Source organism: Sus scrofa, chromosome 13, assembly GCF_000003025.6.
Source record: "Sus scrofa isolate TJ Tabasco breed Duroc chromosome 13, Sscrofa11.1, whole genome shotgun sequence".
Classification (NCBI taxonomy): Eukaryota; Metazoa; Chordata; class Mammalia; order Artiodactyla; family Suidae; genus Sus; species Sus scrofa.
In genome coordinates, this window is record NC_010455.5 from 192,248,342 (window position 1) to 192,266,396 (window position 18,055).

The 18,055-nt window shown below is 39.3% G+C and overlaps 1 protein-coding gene across 3 annotated transcripts; it reads left to right on the forward strand.

Annotated features, from left to right (window-relative positions):
* N6AMT1 (N-6 adenine-specific DNA methyltransferase 1 (putative)) lies at positions 170-17,582 on the forward strand. 3 transcript variants are annotated; one of them, XM_021070868.1, is made up of 6 exons: positions 170-1,042; positions 1,146-1,148; positions 3,546-3,630; positions 4,426-4,516; positions 15,194-15,335; positions 16,626-17,582. In XM_021070868.1, the coding sequence occupies exons 1-6, from the start codon at positions 730-732 to the stop codon at positions 16,751-16,753; spliced, it is 762 nt and encodes a 253-aa protein (XP_020926527.1). In that variant the 5' UTR covers positions 170-729; the 3' UTR covers positions 16,754-17,582. The 3 variants fall into 3 exon arrangements, 1 of the variants encoding a protein (XP_020926527.1); XR_002338026.1 differs by lacking the exon at positions 15,194-15,335 and adding an exon at positions 10,699-10,782 and having other exon boundaries at positions 862-1,205; positions 3,544-3,630; positions 16,626-16,800; XR_002338025.1 differs by lacking the exons at positions 1,146-1,148; positions 15,194-15,335 and adding an exon at positions 10,699-10,782 and having other exon boundaries at positions 864-1,042; positions 3,544-3,630.

The following is an 18,055-nucleotide window of genomic DNA, read 5'->3' on the forward strand; positions in this document are numbered from 1 at the left end:
CTTTTCTAAGGCCACTACCTCGGCATATGGAGATTCCCAGGCTAGGGGTCTACTCGGAGCTGTAGCCGCAGGCCTACGCCAGAGCCACAGCAACACGGGATCCGAGCTGCGTCTGCAACCTACACCACAGCTCACGTCAACGCCGGATCCTTAACCCACTGAGCAAATTTTATTCACAAATTTCAAAAATTGACTTAAAAAGAATGCAAATATCTGAATAGTCTAATAACGTATAGGGTATGCCCCAAAACATCAGAGAAGCACGAAGCCAAATCAATATCATAGGTAGTTCTACCATATGTTCCAGAAACAATGACCAAAGGATAGCATAACCCTGATAAGAAACAGAGCTAGACCATTACCATTCCAAATACAGCAGTGCATTAAAAGAAAAATATATCAATCTTGCTTGAGTGAGGTTTATAAAATTCACCAGTCAACAGGCACTTTTTGTAACATACGACACTGAAAAATGAAATAAAGGAAAAAATTCTTAATCTTAAGGCTGAAAGTTGACAGTTCAACTGATGTAGGAGAAATAAAAGGTAAAATTTAGTAACCATTCCATCATGTTTTTTTTTTTCAAATCTTTGCAAACTAGGAATAGAAAATGTGTAGATGCTGAATAAGGAGGGGGATAAAACATTCCCCTTAACCAAAAACAATAGAAGATGCCTCTACGTGCTCCATAAAATAAAGTAAGTTTTAATATTCTAAAGAAGAAAGCAAATGTCTGTAGTTGCAGAGTATGCAACTTTCTACTTAAAATTTCCGACAGCAGCTACTAACAACCTGCGAGCTAAGCGACTCTCCGCCCCGGTGCCCCGCCTCCACCGGCGGGCTGGCGCCTTTGCACGTACGCATGCGCACTTCTGGCGCTTGCGCGTGAGGAGGAAGCGAGAATATGGCGGCCCGGCCCCGAGCTTCCCCACGCCGGAGTACGGGCATGTGGGTCGTGGCGTCTTCAGCGACGTGTACGAGCCCGCGGAGGACACGTTTCTGCTGCTGGACGCTCTTGAGGCGGCGGGGCCGAATTCTCAGGGTGCGAGGAGGGCGAGGGTCCCCGCGGGAGAGGGCGAGGGAGTCCTGGCGAGGCGGCGGCGGAGGACCAAGGCAAGGACTGTCGCCGCCCTCCCCGGGAGGAGGCGGTGTCGGCCCGCTTGGCGACCAGCACACCGTACCTGAGGATTTTCCCGTAGAGAGACGTAAGCAGTGTGGCAAGCATCTATCCGCTTTTGCCAAGGTGATGTCTTGGTTCCCGGAGGCCCCGTGCTTCCTTACCACGCCAGGATGTATTTTTACCTTTCAGCTGTTAGTCTGGAGGGTATGTCCCCCTACGAGGAGCGGTATTGTGACACATTCAAAAACAAAACTTTCCGAAAGCACTGCTTGAAAAAATTGTTAGGACATTTTTAGTAAATATCAATTTTTAGGAAGTATCTATGCTGCGTGGCACTGTTTAATTTACTCGGTGCTTAAAAGCATCCTCTAGCAGTGGAGGGGTGCAGAAAATGAAACGAGGGTGTGAAGTATTGGCGAGGGTGTGTAGGGGAGTGTATTTAAGCCCACTGAATAGCATACTCAGCTGTGTGGCACCAGCCCTTAGCCACATGTAGCTCCTGAAGTGAGACTAGTACTGAATTTTTCATTTAATTGTAAAAAAATGTAAAGTAAAATGCAGGTAGCCGCCTATAGAATTTACCCGAACACCCAGTAAAGTATTAAAATTGACTTTTTTAAGTACTCAGTGTAAATTATAAATTAATATGAAAAGAGTGAATATCTACATTGTCCTTTTTTTTTTTTTCAATGAAAGACATTTGGGTAATTGATTTGGAGATCAAAACTTGAAATGGGTTTTCTCAGGATGAAACTGAGCTGTCATCTTCCAAAATCCGTATTATATTTGTTTCTGTTGGTCAGATTTTTCCATATATAAAATGCCCCAGCCCTTATTAAACTAGTTTTTCATTAGAAATAGTAGAACTTTTGGACATACTGGAATATAGAATGGAACAGTACTGTTTTTGTTTTATAACTTGTCTTTTATTCTCAAGATACCCCAGAAAGATTTACAAGCACAAATTGCCTTGCAAAGTATGCTGTAAAAGGAGTTGATTTTGTTTTAAAGCCTTGGATATTTCTGATCTTGGAATTCTAATTGTTTATGAGGGCATGATAGTTATTTTCAAATAGAAGCCGCCTGGTAGGATTCAAAAGACTTCCTCCAGCACAATAAAGGCTTGTCTGATATGGAATGGTTCCAAAAGTTAGAAACCCCTAGAGTTTGTTGTTTTTGAGAGTTGTTGGGGAAGGTAGTGCTAGAGAGGCCCCTAAGTCCCATCCAGCCTTTTTCTGTAATGGGGATAATGGGGCCTTTGATGGATATATAAGATTATAGGCAAGGACAAATACAGTAAATCCAGAATTTACTATATTCAAGAGCACTCTTAAGAATATTATTAACATTCTAAGATCAGATACTTGGATATTTCCCAATTTAGTGAAGAGGTATACAAATTTGGAACTTCTTTGCCTAAGTCTGTTTATTAGTAGAATGGGGGAACTTTGCTTTCTCTGGGATATGCTGATGGATTTATGATTACTTCAGTTTTTTGGGTTTATTTATTTATTTATATTGCTTTTCAGGGCCACATTTGTGGCATTTGGAAGTTCCCAGGCCAGGTGTTGAATTGGAGCTACAGCTGCAGCTGCCAGCCTACACCACAGGCACAACAACTCAGGATTCAAGCAGCATCTGCGACCTACACCACAGCTCATAGCAACGCAGGATCCCCAACCCACCAACCAAGGCCAGGGATCGAACCCCAAATCATCATGGATACTAGTCAGATTCGTTTCTGTTGCACCACAACAGGAGCTCCTGAATTACTTTATGATTTTTTTTTTTTTTTTGTCTTTTTAGGGCCACAGCCATGGCATATGGAGGTTCCCAGGCTAGGGGTCCAATTGGAGCTGTGGCTGCTGGCCTACACCACAACCACAGCAATGCCAGATCCTTAACCCACTGAGCGAGGCCAGGGACTGAACCTACAACCTCATGGTTCCTAGTCGGATTTGGTTCGCTACGCTGAGACGGGAACTCCCAGGAGCTCCTGAATTACTTTAAAATGATAAAGAAAATAATTGTTCATATGTGAATTTTAATAGTACTAACCCTAGCATTTTAGGAAATACCAAGTTTGGAGCTCCTTGTGAGAAGGGCTGATGTCTTCCATATTAATATTTCCAATCCTTAATTAATGTTCTATAGTTTTTTATGTAATGTTTTATAGAAAAATTGAAAACTATTATATTACTATTTTACAGGCTTAAATTACAAAATTTTAAGTTTTGAGCTCTGCGATATTAAAGAAGCAAAAAGTGGTTATCAGAATTAGCTTATTTATAAATTTTTTATACTTCTATACATGTTGCAGGTGAAGGATGCTAGAGAATCCACATTAAAAGCAGCATGCTTTGTTTTCTCTTATGTATATTTTAATACAACTGTATAATACTTACTCTATTTTGGTTTTTTAGAGTGGAAATATGCCTTGAAGTAGGGTCAGGGTCTGGAGTGGTATCTGCGTTCCTAGCCTCTGTGATAGGTCCTCAGGCTTTGTACATGTAAGTATAAGTATCCAAAGTCATCCATATCATCTCTAAACTTGAATATGTAATTCTTTATAAAAAAATTGGAAATTACTAATTTATTTTTTTTTTTTTTTTTTTTGTCTTTCTGCCTTTTCTAGGACCGCACCCGCAGCATATGGAGGTTCCCAGGCTAGGGGTCTAATCAGAGCTGTAGCGGCCAGCCTATGCCACAGCCACAGCAACGCCAGATCCAAGCCGTGTCTGTGACCCACACCACAGCTCACGGCAATGCCAGATCCTTAACCCACTGAGTAAGGACAGGGATCGAACCCGCAACCTCGTGGTTCCTAGTTGGATTCGTTAACCACTGCGCCACGACAGGAACTCCTAAAATTTCTTTTTAGAATATTTGAGAATATAGAAATATAAAGAAGAAAATAAATTTTCTTTATTCACCTATAAATTTTACCACAGGTAGTCCAAGTGTATTTCCTTCACTTTTTTAAATTTCCTCTTTTTCATTTCATATTGTATCAGAAGCATTATCCTTTTAATATTCGTTTTTGGTAGCTATGTAGTATTCCTTCATTGGATTCATAATTTAATTCCTTCAAATATTTATACTTATAAATGTGTTCTTCTATTCTTAGACATTACATCAGTATAACAGTTTTTATTATCAATGTAGTAAATCTTGGTTCTTTTTTTATTCATCATTACTAAAGCATTCCAGTTTTTTTTCTAAATCTGCTTGATGTAAAAAGAATGGAACATTCCTTGAATTTTTGTCCAGAGACATAGGATATAGTTTTTCTTTTCTGTTTATAGGTGCACTGATGTCAACCCTGAGGCAGCAGCCTGTACCCTGGAAACAGCACGCTGTAACAAAGTCCACATTCAACCAATAATTACAGATTTGGTAAGCTATTAGTCTTTGTCCAGTACTGTAATAATTAATTTTCTTTTCAAGTAAGTTAAGGTCAAGATGATTTAGGTCAAAGAAACTTGAGTGAGTAATTAACTTTTTTTCCTTTGCCGTACCTGTGGCGTGCAGAAGTTCCCAGGCCAGGGATCAAACCCAAGCCACAGTAGTGGCCAAAACCACTGCAGTGACAATGCCAAGTTCTTAACACACTGCACCATAGGGAACTCCTAGTTAATTAACTTTAACCTGCTAAACAAAGTAAATTCCAGGAGTTCTCTTGTGGCACAGCAGGTTAATGTTTATCACTGTAGCAGCTCAGGTCACTGCTGTGGCAAAGGTTCAGTCCCTGGCCCCGGAACTTCTACATGCCTCAGGTGTGGCCAGAAAAGGAAAAAGAACACAAATAACAAATGTTGGGAGTTCCCATTGTGGTGCAGCAGAAATGGATCCAACTAGTATCCTTGAGGATGTGGGTTCATCCCTGGCCTCGCTCAGTGGGTTGATAAGGATCTGGTGTTGCCATGAACTGTGGTGTAGGTCAAAGACACAGCTCAGATCTGGAGTTGCTGTGGCTGTGGCATAGCAGGCAGCTATAGCTTGGATTCGACCCCTAGCCTAGGAACTTCAATATGCCGTGGGTGAGGCCCTAAAAAGCAAAAAAAAACAAAAACAAAAAAAACGTAAATGTTGGCAAGGATGTGAAGAAAAGGGAACTCTTATATAATGTAAATTGGTACAGCCACTATAGAAAACAGTATGGAGTTCCTCCAAAAACTAAAAATAGAACTAATACATGACCCAGAAATTCTACTCTTGGGTATATATCTAAAGAAAATGGGATTCCATTGGCATGTTACGAAACTAGAACATGAGGCGGGTGCCTGCTCAGGGTAGGATTGGAGTGGGTGGGGAGGGCAATGAGTGTGGTGGTAGGGGTACAGTGAAAACTAATCAATGAAAAAAAAAAAAAAAAAAAAAAAAAAAGAAAATGGAAACACTACTTTGAAAAGATACATGCACCCAGTGTTCATAGTAACATTGTTTACAATTGCCAAGCCATATGGAAGCCACCAAGTGTCATCAACAGATGAATGGATAAAGAAGCTGAGGTGGAAAAATACGATGGAAGACTACTTAACCAAAAAAAAAGCAAAGTAAATTCTTGACTGATATAATCCATCTTTCCCACAATTCAAAGAAACTTCCTATTGGCTTATGTAGATGAGACATCCTTCAGTCAGAAATAAAGAGAATCTGGGAGTTCCCGTCGTGGCGCAGTGATTAACGAATCCGACTAGGCACTATGAGGTTGCAGGTTCGGTCCCTGCCCTTGCTCAGTGGGTTAGGATCCAGTGTTGCCGTGAGCTGTGGTGTAGTTTACAGACGCGGCTCGGATCCTGCGTTGCTGTGGCTCTGGCGTAGGCTGGCGGCTACAGCTCCGATTCGACCCCTAGCCTGGGAACCTCCATTGCCGCAGAAGCGGCCCAAAAAAATAGCAAAAAGACAAAAAAAAAAAAAGAAATGCAGAGAATCCATCAAACTGGCTTAATAACAAGAGTGGATTGTTTGAAGCACAGCTGGCTGAGGAACTCAAATAGTTATAAGGATCTTTCTTCTTAGCTCTACATTTCTCTCTAGTGGGCTTTTCCTCACAGTCTTTCCCTTCATGGTAACAAGATGATTACATGTCCTTATTTCTCAGTATCCTCTATGAAACTAGAAAATTCTATTCAATTACTCTGGCAAAAGCCCCAGAATGGGTATCATTTGTATCAACTTTGGTCATATACCTATCTCTTAATGTCTTGCTTGATCAAGGGGGACTGGAATATGGACATGATTGGCTTAAACCTGTGCCTCACTCTGGCAGCTGGACTGGGATAAACCCTACCCAAGCCACTGGACTGAGAATGAGAGGAGGTAGTTTTCCCAATGAAAGTCAAGGAGATGTAATCAGGAAAAAAAAAGGCAGAAAAGGTGTTCCTGTTGTGACTCAGTGGTAACAAATCTGACTAGTAATATCCATGAGGACTCAGGTTCAATTCCTGCCCTCCTCAGTCGGTTAAGAATCCAGCGTTGCTGTGAGCTGTGGTGTAGGTCACAGGTCGGCTCCAATCTGGTGTTGCTGTGGCTGTGGTGTAGGCCAATTGAACCCCTAGCTTGGGAACTTAGGTGTGGCCCTAAAAAAGCAAAAAAATAAAAGAAAAAAAGCGGAATGGATCCTAGGCAGATAAAAACAACGAACGACAACCACAGAACCATCATTTTAAGTAACACATCGTACATTTTTCAGTTACAGTTTTAAAATATTTCAGATTATATTAGTAAGATTTGGATAATTTTGAACTTATTTTTAGTTATAAATGTGAATGTCTCTTCATAAGCAAAAATCATGATAGCATGTACCATATAGGTGTAAGAAAGAAAAACCACTTTCCATGCTTCTTGACCTCTATTATTCTTTTTTTTTTTCTTTTTCTTTTTGTCTGTTTTTAGGGCTGTACCCACAGCATATGGAGGTTCCCAGGCTAGGGGTCAGATCAGAGCTATGAGGGATCTGAGCCACATCTGATGTGACCATGCCAGATCCTTACCCCTCTGAACAAGACCAGGGGTTGAATCTGCATCCTTATGGATACTATGTCAGGTTCTTAACCTGCTCAGCCACAACAGAACTCCATTATTTTTTTTGTTTTTGTTTTTTTTGCTTTTTTGCCTTTTCTAGGGCTGCTCCTGCAGCTGTGGAGGTTCCCAGGCTAAGGGTCCAATCAGAGCTGTAACCGCTGGCCTATGCCAGAGCCACAGCAACGCGGGATCCGAGCCTCATCAGCTCACAGCAACGCTGGATCCTTAACCCACTGAGCAATGCCATGGATCGAACCCGAAACCTTATGGTTCCTAGTCGGATTCGTTAACCACTGAGCCACGATGGGAACTCCTCCACTTTCTTTTTAACTCCATGATTTTCTATTTGTTTAATATCAGTTTTTTCCCTTTATTTAAAATCTAGTACTGAAATAATTACTAGTATATAGAACCTCAAGGCCATCATAAATAGTTACAGAGCAAATTCTTTTCTAATTTCGTCATTCACATTTTTGGAAAATTACATTTTGAATTCATTTTACAGTTGGGAAACTTAATTTCTTTATAGGATTGAAAATAGCTTCTGGTTATTTCCAATATAATTCCTCATTCTCCAGTGTTAGTAGAAGGAAGAGCAGATTACCTAGTTACCTTTCTGCTTGCAGAGAAAGATGTACCTCATCACTTCCCTCAAAATAATCATCTCTTCTCTTTTTAAATGAGTAGAAAAAGAAAAGTTACCTTTTTCTTTTTTTTCTTTTTTTTTTTTCTTTTTATGGCTGCACCTATGGCACATGGAATCTCCCAGGCCAGGGGGTCGACTCAGAGCTGTAGCTGCCAGCCTGTGCCACAGCAACACCAGATGTGAGCCACATCCACAACCCAAACCACAGCTCACAGCAATGCCAGATCCTTTAACCCCTGAGCGAGGCCAAGGATGGAACTGTATCCTCATGGATACTAGTTCTTAACTGTTTAGCCACAATGCGAATGCCAAGAAAAATTACCTTTTAAGAGTAATATATCTTTTTTCTTTCTTTTTATGGCCACACCTGCAATTCCCAGGCTAGGGGCTGAATTGGAGCTGCAAGCTGAGGCCTACACCACGGCAACGCTGGATCTGAGTCACATCTCTGACCTAAGCCGCAGTTTGCAGTAACATGGGATCCTTAACCCACTGAGCAAGGCCATGGATTGAAGCTGCATGCTCACAGATACATCAAGTCCTTAACCCACCGAGCACAGTGGGAATGCCAAGGGCATGTGTCTTTAAAGATACTATTCATGTGCTTTGAATTGCATAGTTAACAGGATTATTAAGACGATACAAATGAGATTGCTCTCAATAAGTAGATAAGGTCAGAACAGTGTCTGGTGATGTATGTAAATAGCCCAGTGATAACCAAATACTTGATGGTAATACTGAGTATTAAGTAATTTTGAATCACATAATATAAAATCTGTTCCCTCCTTAATTCTTTTCAGCCATTCTGATTTCATCTAAAGAGAAGGTCTCAGTTTGGTGCTATTCTTTAATACCTTTTAAATACTTAGAAATGCCCCTTTAACAAAGAGGATAAGCCTGGGTCACTCTTAGACTGGCCCTAGTAACTAACAACATTTTTCATTTATATTGCATTTATTCTTGTAGTAATTTATTTATATTTCCAGGAAGGAATATGGATTGTCCACTTACAGCAGTAATGTAAATCTCCCTTTACAGCAAATTTAACACAGAAAGGTTTATTCAAAGAAATATATCCAATAAATGATGGCAGGTACCTGTGCACATATGGGAAAATTGTGAGAATGTTAATAAAATAACTACACTGTGGACACTGCCTTGGGGTACTTCAGTTAGTTACTCCATCTCAAGAAACAGGGTTGGTGAGTTCCTGTTGTGACTCAGCAGGTTAAGAACCTGACTTCTCTGTGAGAATCTGAGTTTAATCCCTGGCCTGGCTCAGTGGCTTAAGGATCCAGCGTTGCCACAAGCTGCAGCATAGGTTACAGATGTGGCTCAGATTTGGTGTTGCCTCACCTGCAGATCCATTCAGTGGTGTAGGCCTCAGCTGTAAATCCACTTTGACCCTTAGCCCTGGAACTTTCATATGCCATAGAGGCATTCGTTTAAAAAAAAAAAAAGAAGAACGAAAGAAACAGGGTTGGAATTCATAGTTAAGAGTTGGTGTAAACTGATAGTTGAAGGAAATGGCTTTAGGGGTGAGAACTTATCCAAATACAGTATTTTTACCTAACTGCCCGTGAGGGTATAGGATGATATCATCAGACATAATTTTTAAAATACTTAAGTATTTAATTCAATCAAAGGAATACTTTAAATGATATTTTGCCCGACCTGAACTTTTTTTTTTTTTTTTTTTTTAGGGCCACATCCTTGGCATATGGAGGCTCCCAGGCTAGGGGTCGAATCTGAGCTACAGCTCTGGCCTATGCCAGAGCCATAGCAACTCGGGATCCAAGCCATGTCTGCGACCTACACCGCAGTTCACAGCAATGCCGGATCCTTAACCCTCTGAGCAAGGCCAGGGATTGAAATCGCTAGGATGCTAGTCAGGTTCGTTAACCACTGAGCCACAATGGGAACTACATGCACTTTCTTTAAAATACATTTTTCAGGAGTTCCCTTCATGGCTCAGTGGAAACAAATCTAACTATCATCCATGAGGACGAAGGTTCGATCCCTGGCCTTGCTCAGTGAGCTATGGTGTAGGTTGCAGACGCGGCTCGGATCTCGAGTTGCTGTGGCTGTGGTGTAGGCCAGCAGCTACAGCTTCGATTTGACCCCTAGCCTGGGAACCTCTATATGCCTCGAGTGCAGTCTTTAAAAGACAAAAAAAAATCTTCATTTAACTTAGGGTATTTACTCCTACTGCTTATATTCTGTCTGCCAGGAGAAACCAGTTGGGCTTTGCAAATTAAAAAATAAATAAATAAATACATTTTTCCTGTCGTTCCACAGAAAATTGTATCCAGATCAAAGACTTATATAATGCCAGGCAACTGATGTTTTTGGTGTCTCTTCCCACTATTTCTAGTCATTTCTTTCTTTGATATCTGTTTCAGCCACTATATTTACAAGTAATTAAAGAAGTAGAACAAGAAAATCCCATCTTCTGGTATTTTTGTCATATATATGTTTTCTATCATCTTGTCAAACATTTTCCTTGGTTATAGAAAATAAATGTTTAACTTAGCAGCTATAACTTTATAGTTGTGTACAAATTTACATAGAATATATAAGAGCTTGCCTCCTTATTTTATCTTCTGAAAGTGAGCCCAGAGTGTAAATATGTGAGCTGTTGAAGAGCAGAGATTTTCTTGAACTTTTTTGTTCATTCTGATAAATAATTTCCTTATTTTTAGGTAAACTCATATAACTTTTATCTGAGTGAAAGTCTAAAAATATTTAGTCTCCATTTCTGTCTTAAGTTTTGGCCCTTTAACACATTTTTTTCTAAAAACATGAGAGAGTATTTTTAAAGACTGATTGATCTGTCTATTCATCTATTTATTTATTTATTTATTTATTTTGGGGTCTAGCTTAAAGTTCTATTTCAAACATTTAGGTCAAAGGCTTGCTACCAAGATTGAAGGAAAAAGTTGATCTTCTGGTGTTTAATCCCCCCTATGTAGTGACTCCATCTGCAGAGGTAAGACAGATACAAAATTTAATTGCTAATATTTTCAGCTATTTTCTATCTAAAATCAAGTCTACATCATTGTATACCAATCAGCTGCTAATTTAACACAAACTGCTCTGATTTTACTCATTACTGACAATTATTAGAATAAGAAAGGAACCAAAAATTAATGGAAATACAAACTGTGACCCATATCCATTCTTAAAAACCCCATTCAGTTCAGGCCATCGTGTTTAAATACGTATATGTGTGTATCCTTTATCATGAATAATAAATTTGCAAACAAAATGTTTTTATCAACATTAAATTCACATAAGAATTCTTTCTGGGAGTTCCCGTCGTGGCGCAGTGGTTAACAAATCCGACTAGGAACCATGAGGTTGCGGGTTCGGTCCCTGCCCTTGCTCAGTGGGTTAACGATCCGGCGTTGCCGTGAGCTGTGGTGTAGGTTGCAGACGCGGCTCGGATCCTGCGTTGCTGTGGCTCTGGCGTAGGCCGGTGGCTGCAGCTCCGATTCAACCCCTAGCCTGGGAACCTCCATATGCCGCGGGAGCGGCCCAAGAAATAGCAACAACAACAACAACAGGAGTTCCCGTCGTGGCGCAGTGGTTAACGAATCCGACTAGGAACCATGAGGTTGCGGGTTCGGTCCCTGCCCTTGCTCAGTGGGTTAACGATCCGGCGTTGCCATGAGCTGTGATGTAGGTTGCAGACGCGGCTCGGATCCCGCGTTGCTGTGGCTCTGGCGTAGGCTGGTGGCTACAGTTCCAGTTGGACCCCTAGCCTGGGAACCTCCATGTGCTGCGGGAGCGGCCCAAGAAATAGCAAAAAAAAAAAAAAAAAAAAAAAAGAATTCTTTCTGAAAATCTCAGGTTTCCTTCTTTCACATTTCAGGTAGGAAAAAGGTATAACCTTGAAATACGTGGTTGGAAAATTTTCAGTGAAGAGGTAAACCATATGAACCACTTCCCAAAGAGAGAGAATGGTCAAAGTTTAATAATGGATGAAGCTAGCTTTCCTTTGAATTACTGTAATTATCTTACTCTTCGATGATCCATCTCTGGCAAGGCTGATAAGAATTACATTCACCTCTACCAAGATGGGAAAAGTCTAAGTTGCTGCTGTTACTACTAAAAAGCTGTTGTTCCCCTGACATGAATGAACTCCTATGAGAAGTCATTGTCATAAGTGGATAGCAGTGGATAGAAATGCAGTTTAATAAAACTCTTTAGGAAAGCACTATAGGATAAATACCAAGAGTGACAGAAATGTTTTAGTCCAATAATCTGTCTTTGAGATCCAACTTAGGAAAATAATTCAACAATAGAATAAAAATTATAACTTAAAAAATATGTTTATTGCACTTTTATTTATAATGGCAAAAAAAAATGAACCTATACCTGTAACCAAAGAGAAACAATTGGAATTAAATCATGGTTTATCACGTCTACCAACTGCTGGGAAGACTAGTGAATGAAGAGGAGATTCTGTGAACCTGATCACCCTTTCCCCCATGTTCCTCCTACCAAGCTGTATGCTTGCTTAGCTACTGGGGCATATAGGTTATTGAGGATAGGCAGTGCTTTGGGCTCTGTCACAGTTCTAACAGCGAGTGTTAGGATGTCCATTAGCTGAGCAGTTACCTGGAGAGCAGGATTAAAATGCAGTACAACAAAGGAGTTCCCGTTGTGGTGCAGTGGTTAAGAATCCGACTAGGAACCATGAGGTTGTGGGTTCAATCTCTGGCCTCGCTCAGTGGGTTAAGGATCCAGCGTTGCCATGAGCTGTGGCATAGGTTGCAGACTCGGCTCAGATCCCGTGTTGCTGTGGCTGTGGCGTAGGCTGGCGGCTACAGCTCAATTTCGACCCCTAGCCTGGGAACCTCCATATGCCGTGGAAAGTGGCCCTAGAAAAGGCAAAAAGACCAAAAAAAAAAAAAAAAAGCAGTAAAACAAAGATTTCTTGGAGCTTAAAAACCTGTTCTAATTAACCTGTTTAATTCTAAAAGAGAATGTAGTCTCAAGACCTGAATCAGCGGTGTGGAAACCAAATGAAAGAAATATTTCAGTGCATAGAGCATAAGATAAAAAAAGAAATCACAAAGGCAAAATTTAAGAGACTTAGAGGTTAGATCCAGGAGACATAATATACAAGTAATAAGAATTTGTGCATATAGAAAGCTGTGGCTGTACTTACTATTACATCCCTAAACACGAGGTTAGGTACTGTTGGTTTGTACTCATGACCTATAAAAGATCAAGAGCAGGCACCTCGAGACCAGGTAGCAGGCAGTCAGCAGACCACCAAACCCAGCTCCTCCTTCTGAAGATGGAAACCTTCCTTCTGTGGCCTGTGAGAATGTGGGTGGTCCTCCTGGAGGGCCATCTCTAGTGCAGGCAGACACACCTGGCTGGCATCCCTGGGGAGGCATGTAAACAGGATCCAGCTCAGGGGACTCTTAGTCCGCACTGAAACAGCATGACAAGGGAAAGGCTGCCGTATCCACACAGTCTGTCCACAGATCACTTTACCTATGAAGCATCCAGAAAATGGGCTCCACCAAAATAAGGGAGTAAGCTAAGGAGGAAGACATGAGCCCCAGAAAAAGGGAATTCTAGGAATGCTAGGAAAGGAAATCTCCAGGAGGAAAGTCTTGACAAAAAACAGAGGAACTGATAAATTCTCTAATGTGATTACTTTATGGAAAATAATATTGAGAGGCTTATGATAAATGAGAATAATTTAAATTAGACACAAAATGTTAAGCAAGTAGACATACTGAATGCTCATCAATAGCTAAATAAGATATACTTTTCCATCATAAAGTATTGTGCAGTCATTAAAAAGGAAATTACAAATATACCTGATCACATGAAGAGATTTCTATAAGGTATTGTTGAGTGAGAAAAGCAAATATAGGGTAAGACTGTACATATAATCCTATCTTTGTAAATATCCACATGTTATAAAACAGAAAAGAAAAACTGTGTGTGTGAACATGGGGGGTTGGGGAGGCAGACAACAAAAAGTAAAAGAGGAAAGTACTTTTTTTTCTTTATATGGCTGCACCTTCAGTGTATGGAAGCAGGCTAGGGGTCGAATAAGAGCTGCAGCTGCTGGCCTACGCCACAGCCACAGCAATGTGGGATTTGAGCCACCCCTTCTTGTGGCAACACTGGATCTTTAACCCACTGAGTGAGGTCAGGGACCAACTCACATCCTCCTGGACACTGCCAGGTTCTTAACCTGCTGAGCTACAGTGGGATCTCCAAAAGTACATTTTCTTAAAACAGGTTGTTAAAAGCATTTATTTTTAAAATTAGAAGTATACATGGTTATACGTATAATAATTTTTAATAGGGAAATATATGCCATGATAAATGAATAAAAGCAGAATATACAATTGTATGTAAATAATTTAAAGCATGGACAAAAGCCATTGAAAGGATTAGGAAGAGGAAGTTCTTTTGTGGCTCAGCAGGTTAAGAACCCAACTAGTAGCCATGAGGAATTGGATTCAATCCCTGCCCTCGCTCAGTGGGTAAAGGATCCAGCATTGCCACAAGCTGTGGTTGGTTGTAGGTCACAGATGCAGCTCAGATCTGGTGTTGCTGTACCGTAGGCCAGCAGCTGCAGCTCTGATTTGACCTCTTGCCAGGTGCATTCCTAAAAAGGAAAAAAAAAAGGATTAGGAAGAAAATAATTGTATTAGGGTTTAAAGTGGTTTTGAGTAATATCTTCAAAGTATTCCTTAATTTTAGAAACCATATATGTGATGAAGATCTAAAGATTTTTAGTACTATATAAACGCTCATGGGCTTTGTTTCTATAAGATAATTAGGGTATTATACGAACAAAAATGCCTCAATATACCTTTATGTAATAAATGTTTCTTTAAAAACGCTATGTGATTCTTACTGTCAGTAATCTAGAAGAGGTCCAGATACAATGGGACATTTTGAAACATTGTTTCTAAGAAGTAGATGTCTCATAACACAAGTTCTCCCTTCTAGTTTCTTCCTAATTGTACTATATTAAGTATAAGAATTTAAACAACATATTAATAGTAGCAGCTATTATTAAGCCCTTAATTTGTGCAGGGCCCTGTTCTTACAGTTTAAATATACTTCCTCAATTATTCCTGATGGACAAAAATATTTTTTATCATTTTCCTAATTTTATAGATGAAATTGTTATTTTTCTAATTTCACAGTAAGAGGAAATTAATTCATCAAGATTACAGACTTACATAAGGTCACACAAACTAGGAGATCATGGGGCTCAGATTTAACTTTACTGCCACCTCATCAGCAGTAAAATACAAAATATATACCTTTTTGGTGAATATTACTTGTCCAAAAGATTCAGCTTTTTAAATATAGCTTAACTCAAAATAGACAATCTTTCTAATTGGTCACAGGTAGGGAGTCACGGGATAGAAGCAGCTTGGGCTGGTGGCAGAAATGGTCGTGAAGTAATGGACAGATTCTTTCCACTGGCTCCGGAGCTCCTTTCACCAAGAGGATTATTCTATTTAGTTACCATTAAAGAAAACAATCCAGGTAATACAGACCTGTGTGTCTTTTAAGCATCTACTTAGCTGAAATCAAGGTCAATTATGTCAAAGACTGACTTATAAAGTAACCTGGAATGTGAATGAATGTCATCACTGACAATAGCTAAGACAGACAACATTCATGCTGAAAAAAAGAGATTTTTGAGGCAGGCTTTTCTGGTTTTAAAGAGTGTTGTCTTTTTTGTGTTGGGGGGGGAGTTTTTTTCCCTAATTTACAAAGTAATATTCAAATACAGAGTCTGTAATTTCTTCTTTGAATGCTCCCTCTCAGTACTGTCAGTTTTCTCTCCATCTGCTAGTCTTCACATCCTTGACAGTTCTGCTATAAACTCCTTAGTTCATCTGAAGTTTTATCATGAAAGGTATCTCCTGATATTAATTTTAATATCTTGATTTTCAGATTACTTAGCAACTACATTGACCATAATCTTTCTTCTGTTTTCTGTACATCTCAGGTTTGATTTTTAGTTTATATTCTCAGTCCTTCAAACCACATCATAATTACTAGAGCTTTTTGGTTTGGTTGTTTTGAGGGGCTTTGTTTTGGTTTTTTTTTTTTTTTAATATCTCCCCTTTTTTGTTTGGTCCTTTTAATGTTACTTATTTACAAAAGGAAGGTATTGCTTTTTTCACTACTCCCGAAAGAAAAAAGCTATTTCATTCACTGCCAGTATTCAAAGTTGTTATATTGTTTGCCCATACCCTCAGCAATTTTCATCGAAAGGAAGGATATAGGACAGAGACTAGAGCCAAGCAACTAAAAAGTGAACCAATTACTGTAACAACAAGTATAATTTTTTTTTCTTTTACTTTTAGGGTTGCACCTGCAGCATATGGAAGTTCCCAGGCTAGGGGTGGAATCATAGCTATAGCTACTTGCCTACACCACAGCCACAGCAACATGGGATCCCAGCCCATTGATCAAGACCAGGGATTGATCCTGCATCCTCATGGATAACTAGTTGGGTTGTAACCTGCTGAGCCACAACAGGAACTCCATAACAAGTGTGATTAATATTTCTGTTGAGTCCAGAGTAGGCTACCACTGAAAAACACTCATTCGGTCTTATTAAAATTGTCAGCAACACCCTGAAAATACAAACTGTTTTCATCCATATGAAGTCCAAGTTCACTTTGATAGAAATTACATGGTATATGCTCTTTTCTCAGATGACTAGAACTTATAGTCTGTTTATCATCTTATTAAACTGCTTAGTGATTATATACACTTCAGCAAATGATTTGATTGGATTTTACCTTTTAATTTTCATTTTAGAAGAAATTTTGAAAACAATGAAGACAAAAGGTCTCCAAGGAACCACTGTACTTTCCAGGCAAGCAGGCCAAGAAATGCTTTCAGTCCTCAAGTTCACTAAGTCCTCATCTACAGTGTGCGCCACGTAAAGCTGAATGCATTCAGCATATTTTGAAACTGAAGTTATTTCTTGGTTAACAAGTAAAATTGTCAGAAATTTGTCATATAGAAAAAGAAGAGTAGGGCATTTCCTTTTACCATGGAATCAGGTCTACAGAAATATTTGCACAAATGCAGGTAAAAAATTTATATTTTATATATATATATTATATATACATATATATTTATATATACATATGCAGTTTACATATATATATATGTGGAGTATGTATTATAAAAGTTGTATTTATATTATATATGAGAGGATGTTCATTTCAGCATTAGTTGTAATAGGAAAACAGTGAGGTAACCTAAATGTCCATCAGCAAAGGGGTTGGCAAAATAAATCACAGTATATTCATGTTATTGAACATGAGTGAATATCTAGCCATTATACATGTCAGAGGGGGTCCCTTGTGATGCAGCAGATTAAGGATCCAGCACTGTCACTGGAGCAGCTCAAGTTGCTGCTGTGGCATGGGTTTGATCCCTGGCCCAGGAACTTCCACATGCCCCAGGGGCAGCCAAAAGATTAAAGGAAAAAAAAAAAAACAACCATGAGTGAGGTCTGTTTATGCTGAACCAGAAGGGCCTCAGGATGTACTATTGAGTTGTGAAAAAAATGCACATTGCAAAATATTATTAAGCTATATGTATATTTTGAAAAATTAACAAAGAGTCTATGTGTGTATGTATATATAAGACATTCTTAGAAGCTAAACAACAATTGGGAATAGAGGAACTTTGATTCTTTTTGTATAATGACGATGTATCGCTTATATAAGTAAAAAGTTTTTATTTAAAAAAATTTCAACTTTATATTTGCTTGCTTCTTGCTTATTGTCTCTATTCTCTGTTATTTAGAATGGCTTCTGCCTCCACTCTTCTCCCTGGTCACATTTTCCTACTTTTTAACTTATATCATGTATTTCTATTTTCTTGTATATATAGTGTAAACTATTTTCCTGTTTTTCTTAGATCAAGGAGAGTTGTAAGTAAACTCACCACTCAGTCACATTTTTAAGAGCTCACATGTATATTTCAAGAAATTTACTAAATTTACTAAATTTAGGAACCTCCTCTGTAACTTACCCATTTAAAAATATACAGTTCTTCCAGAAATAAAACTATCACTATTTGCAGGTGACATGATACTATACCTAGAGAATCCTAAAGACTCTACCAGAAAACTGTTAGAGCTCATCCGTGAATTTGGCAAAGTTGCAGGATACAAAATTAATACACAGAAATTGATGGCATGTCTATACACTAACAATGAAAGATAAGAGAAA

Coding starts and splice junctions, on each gene's coding strand:
- N6AMT1 (XM_021070868.1), top strand. CDS start 730: ATGTCTGTAGTTGCAGAGTATGCAACTTTCTACTTAAAATTTCCGACA. Junction 4,517..15,193: donor AACCAATAATTACAGATTTG/GTAAGCTATTAG, acceptor AATTGGTCACAG/GTAGGGAGTCACGGGATAGA. Junction 15,336..16,625: donor CATTAAAGAAAACAATCCAG/GTAATACAGACC, acceptor TTTTCATTTTAG/AAGAAATTTTGAAAACAATG.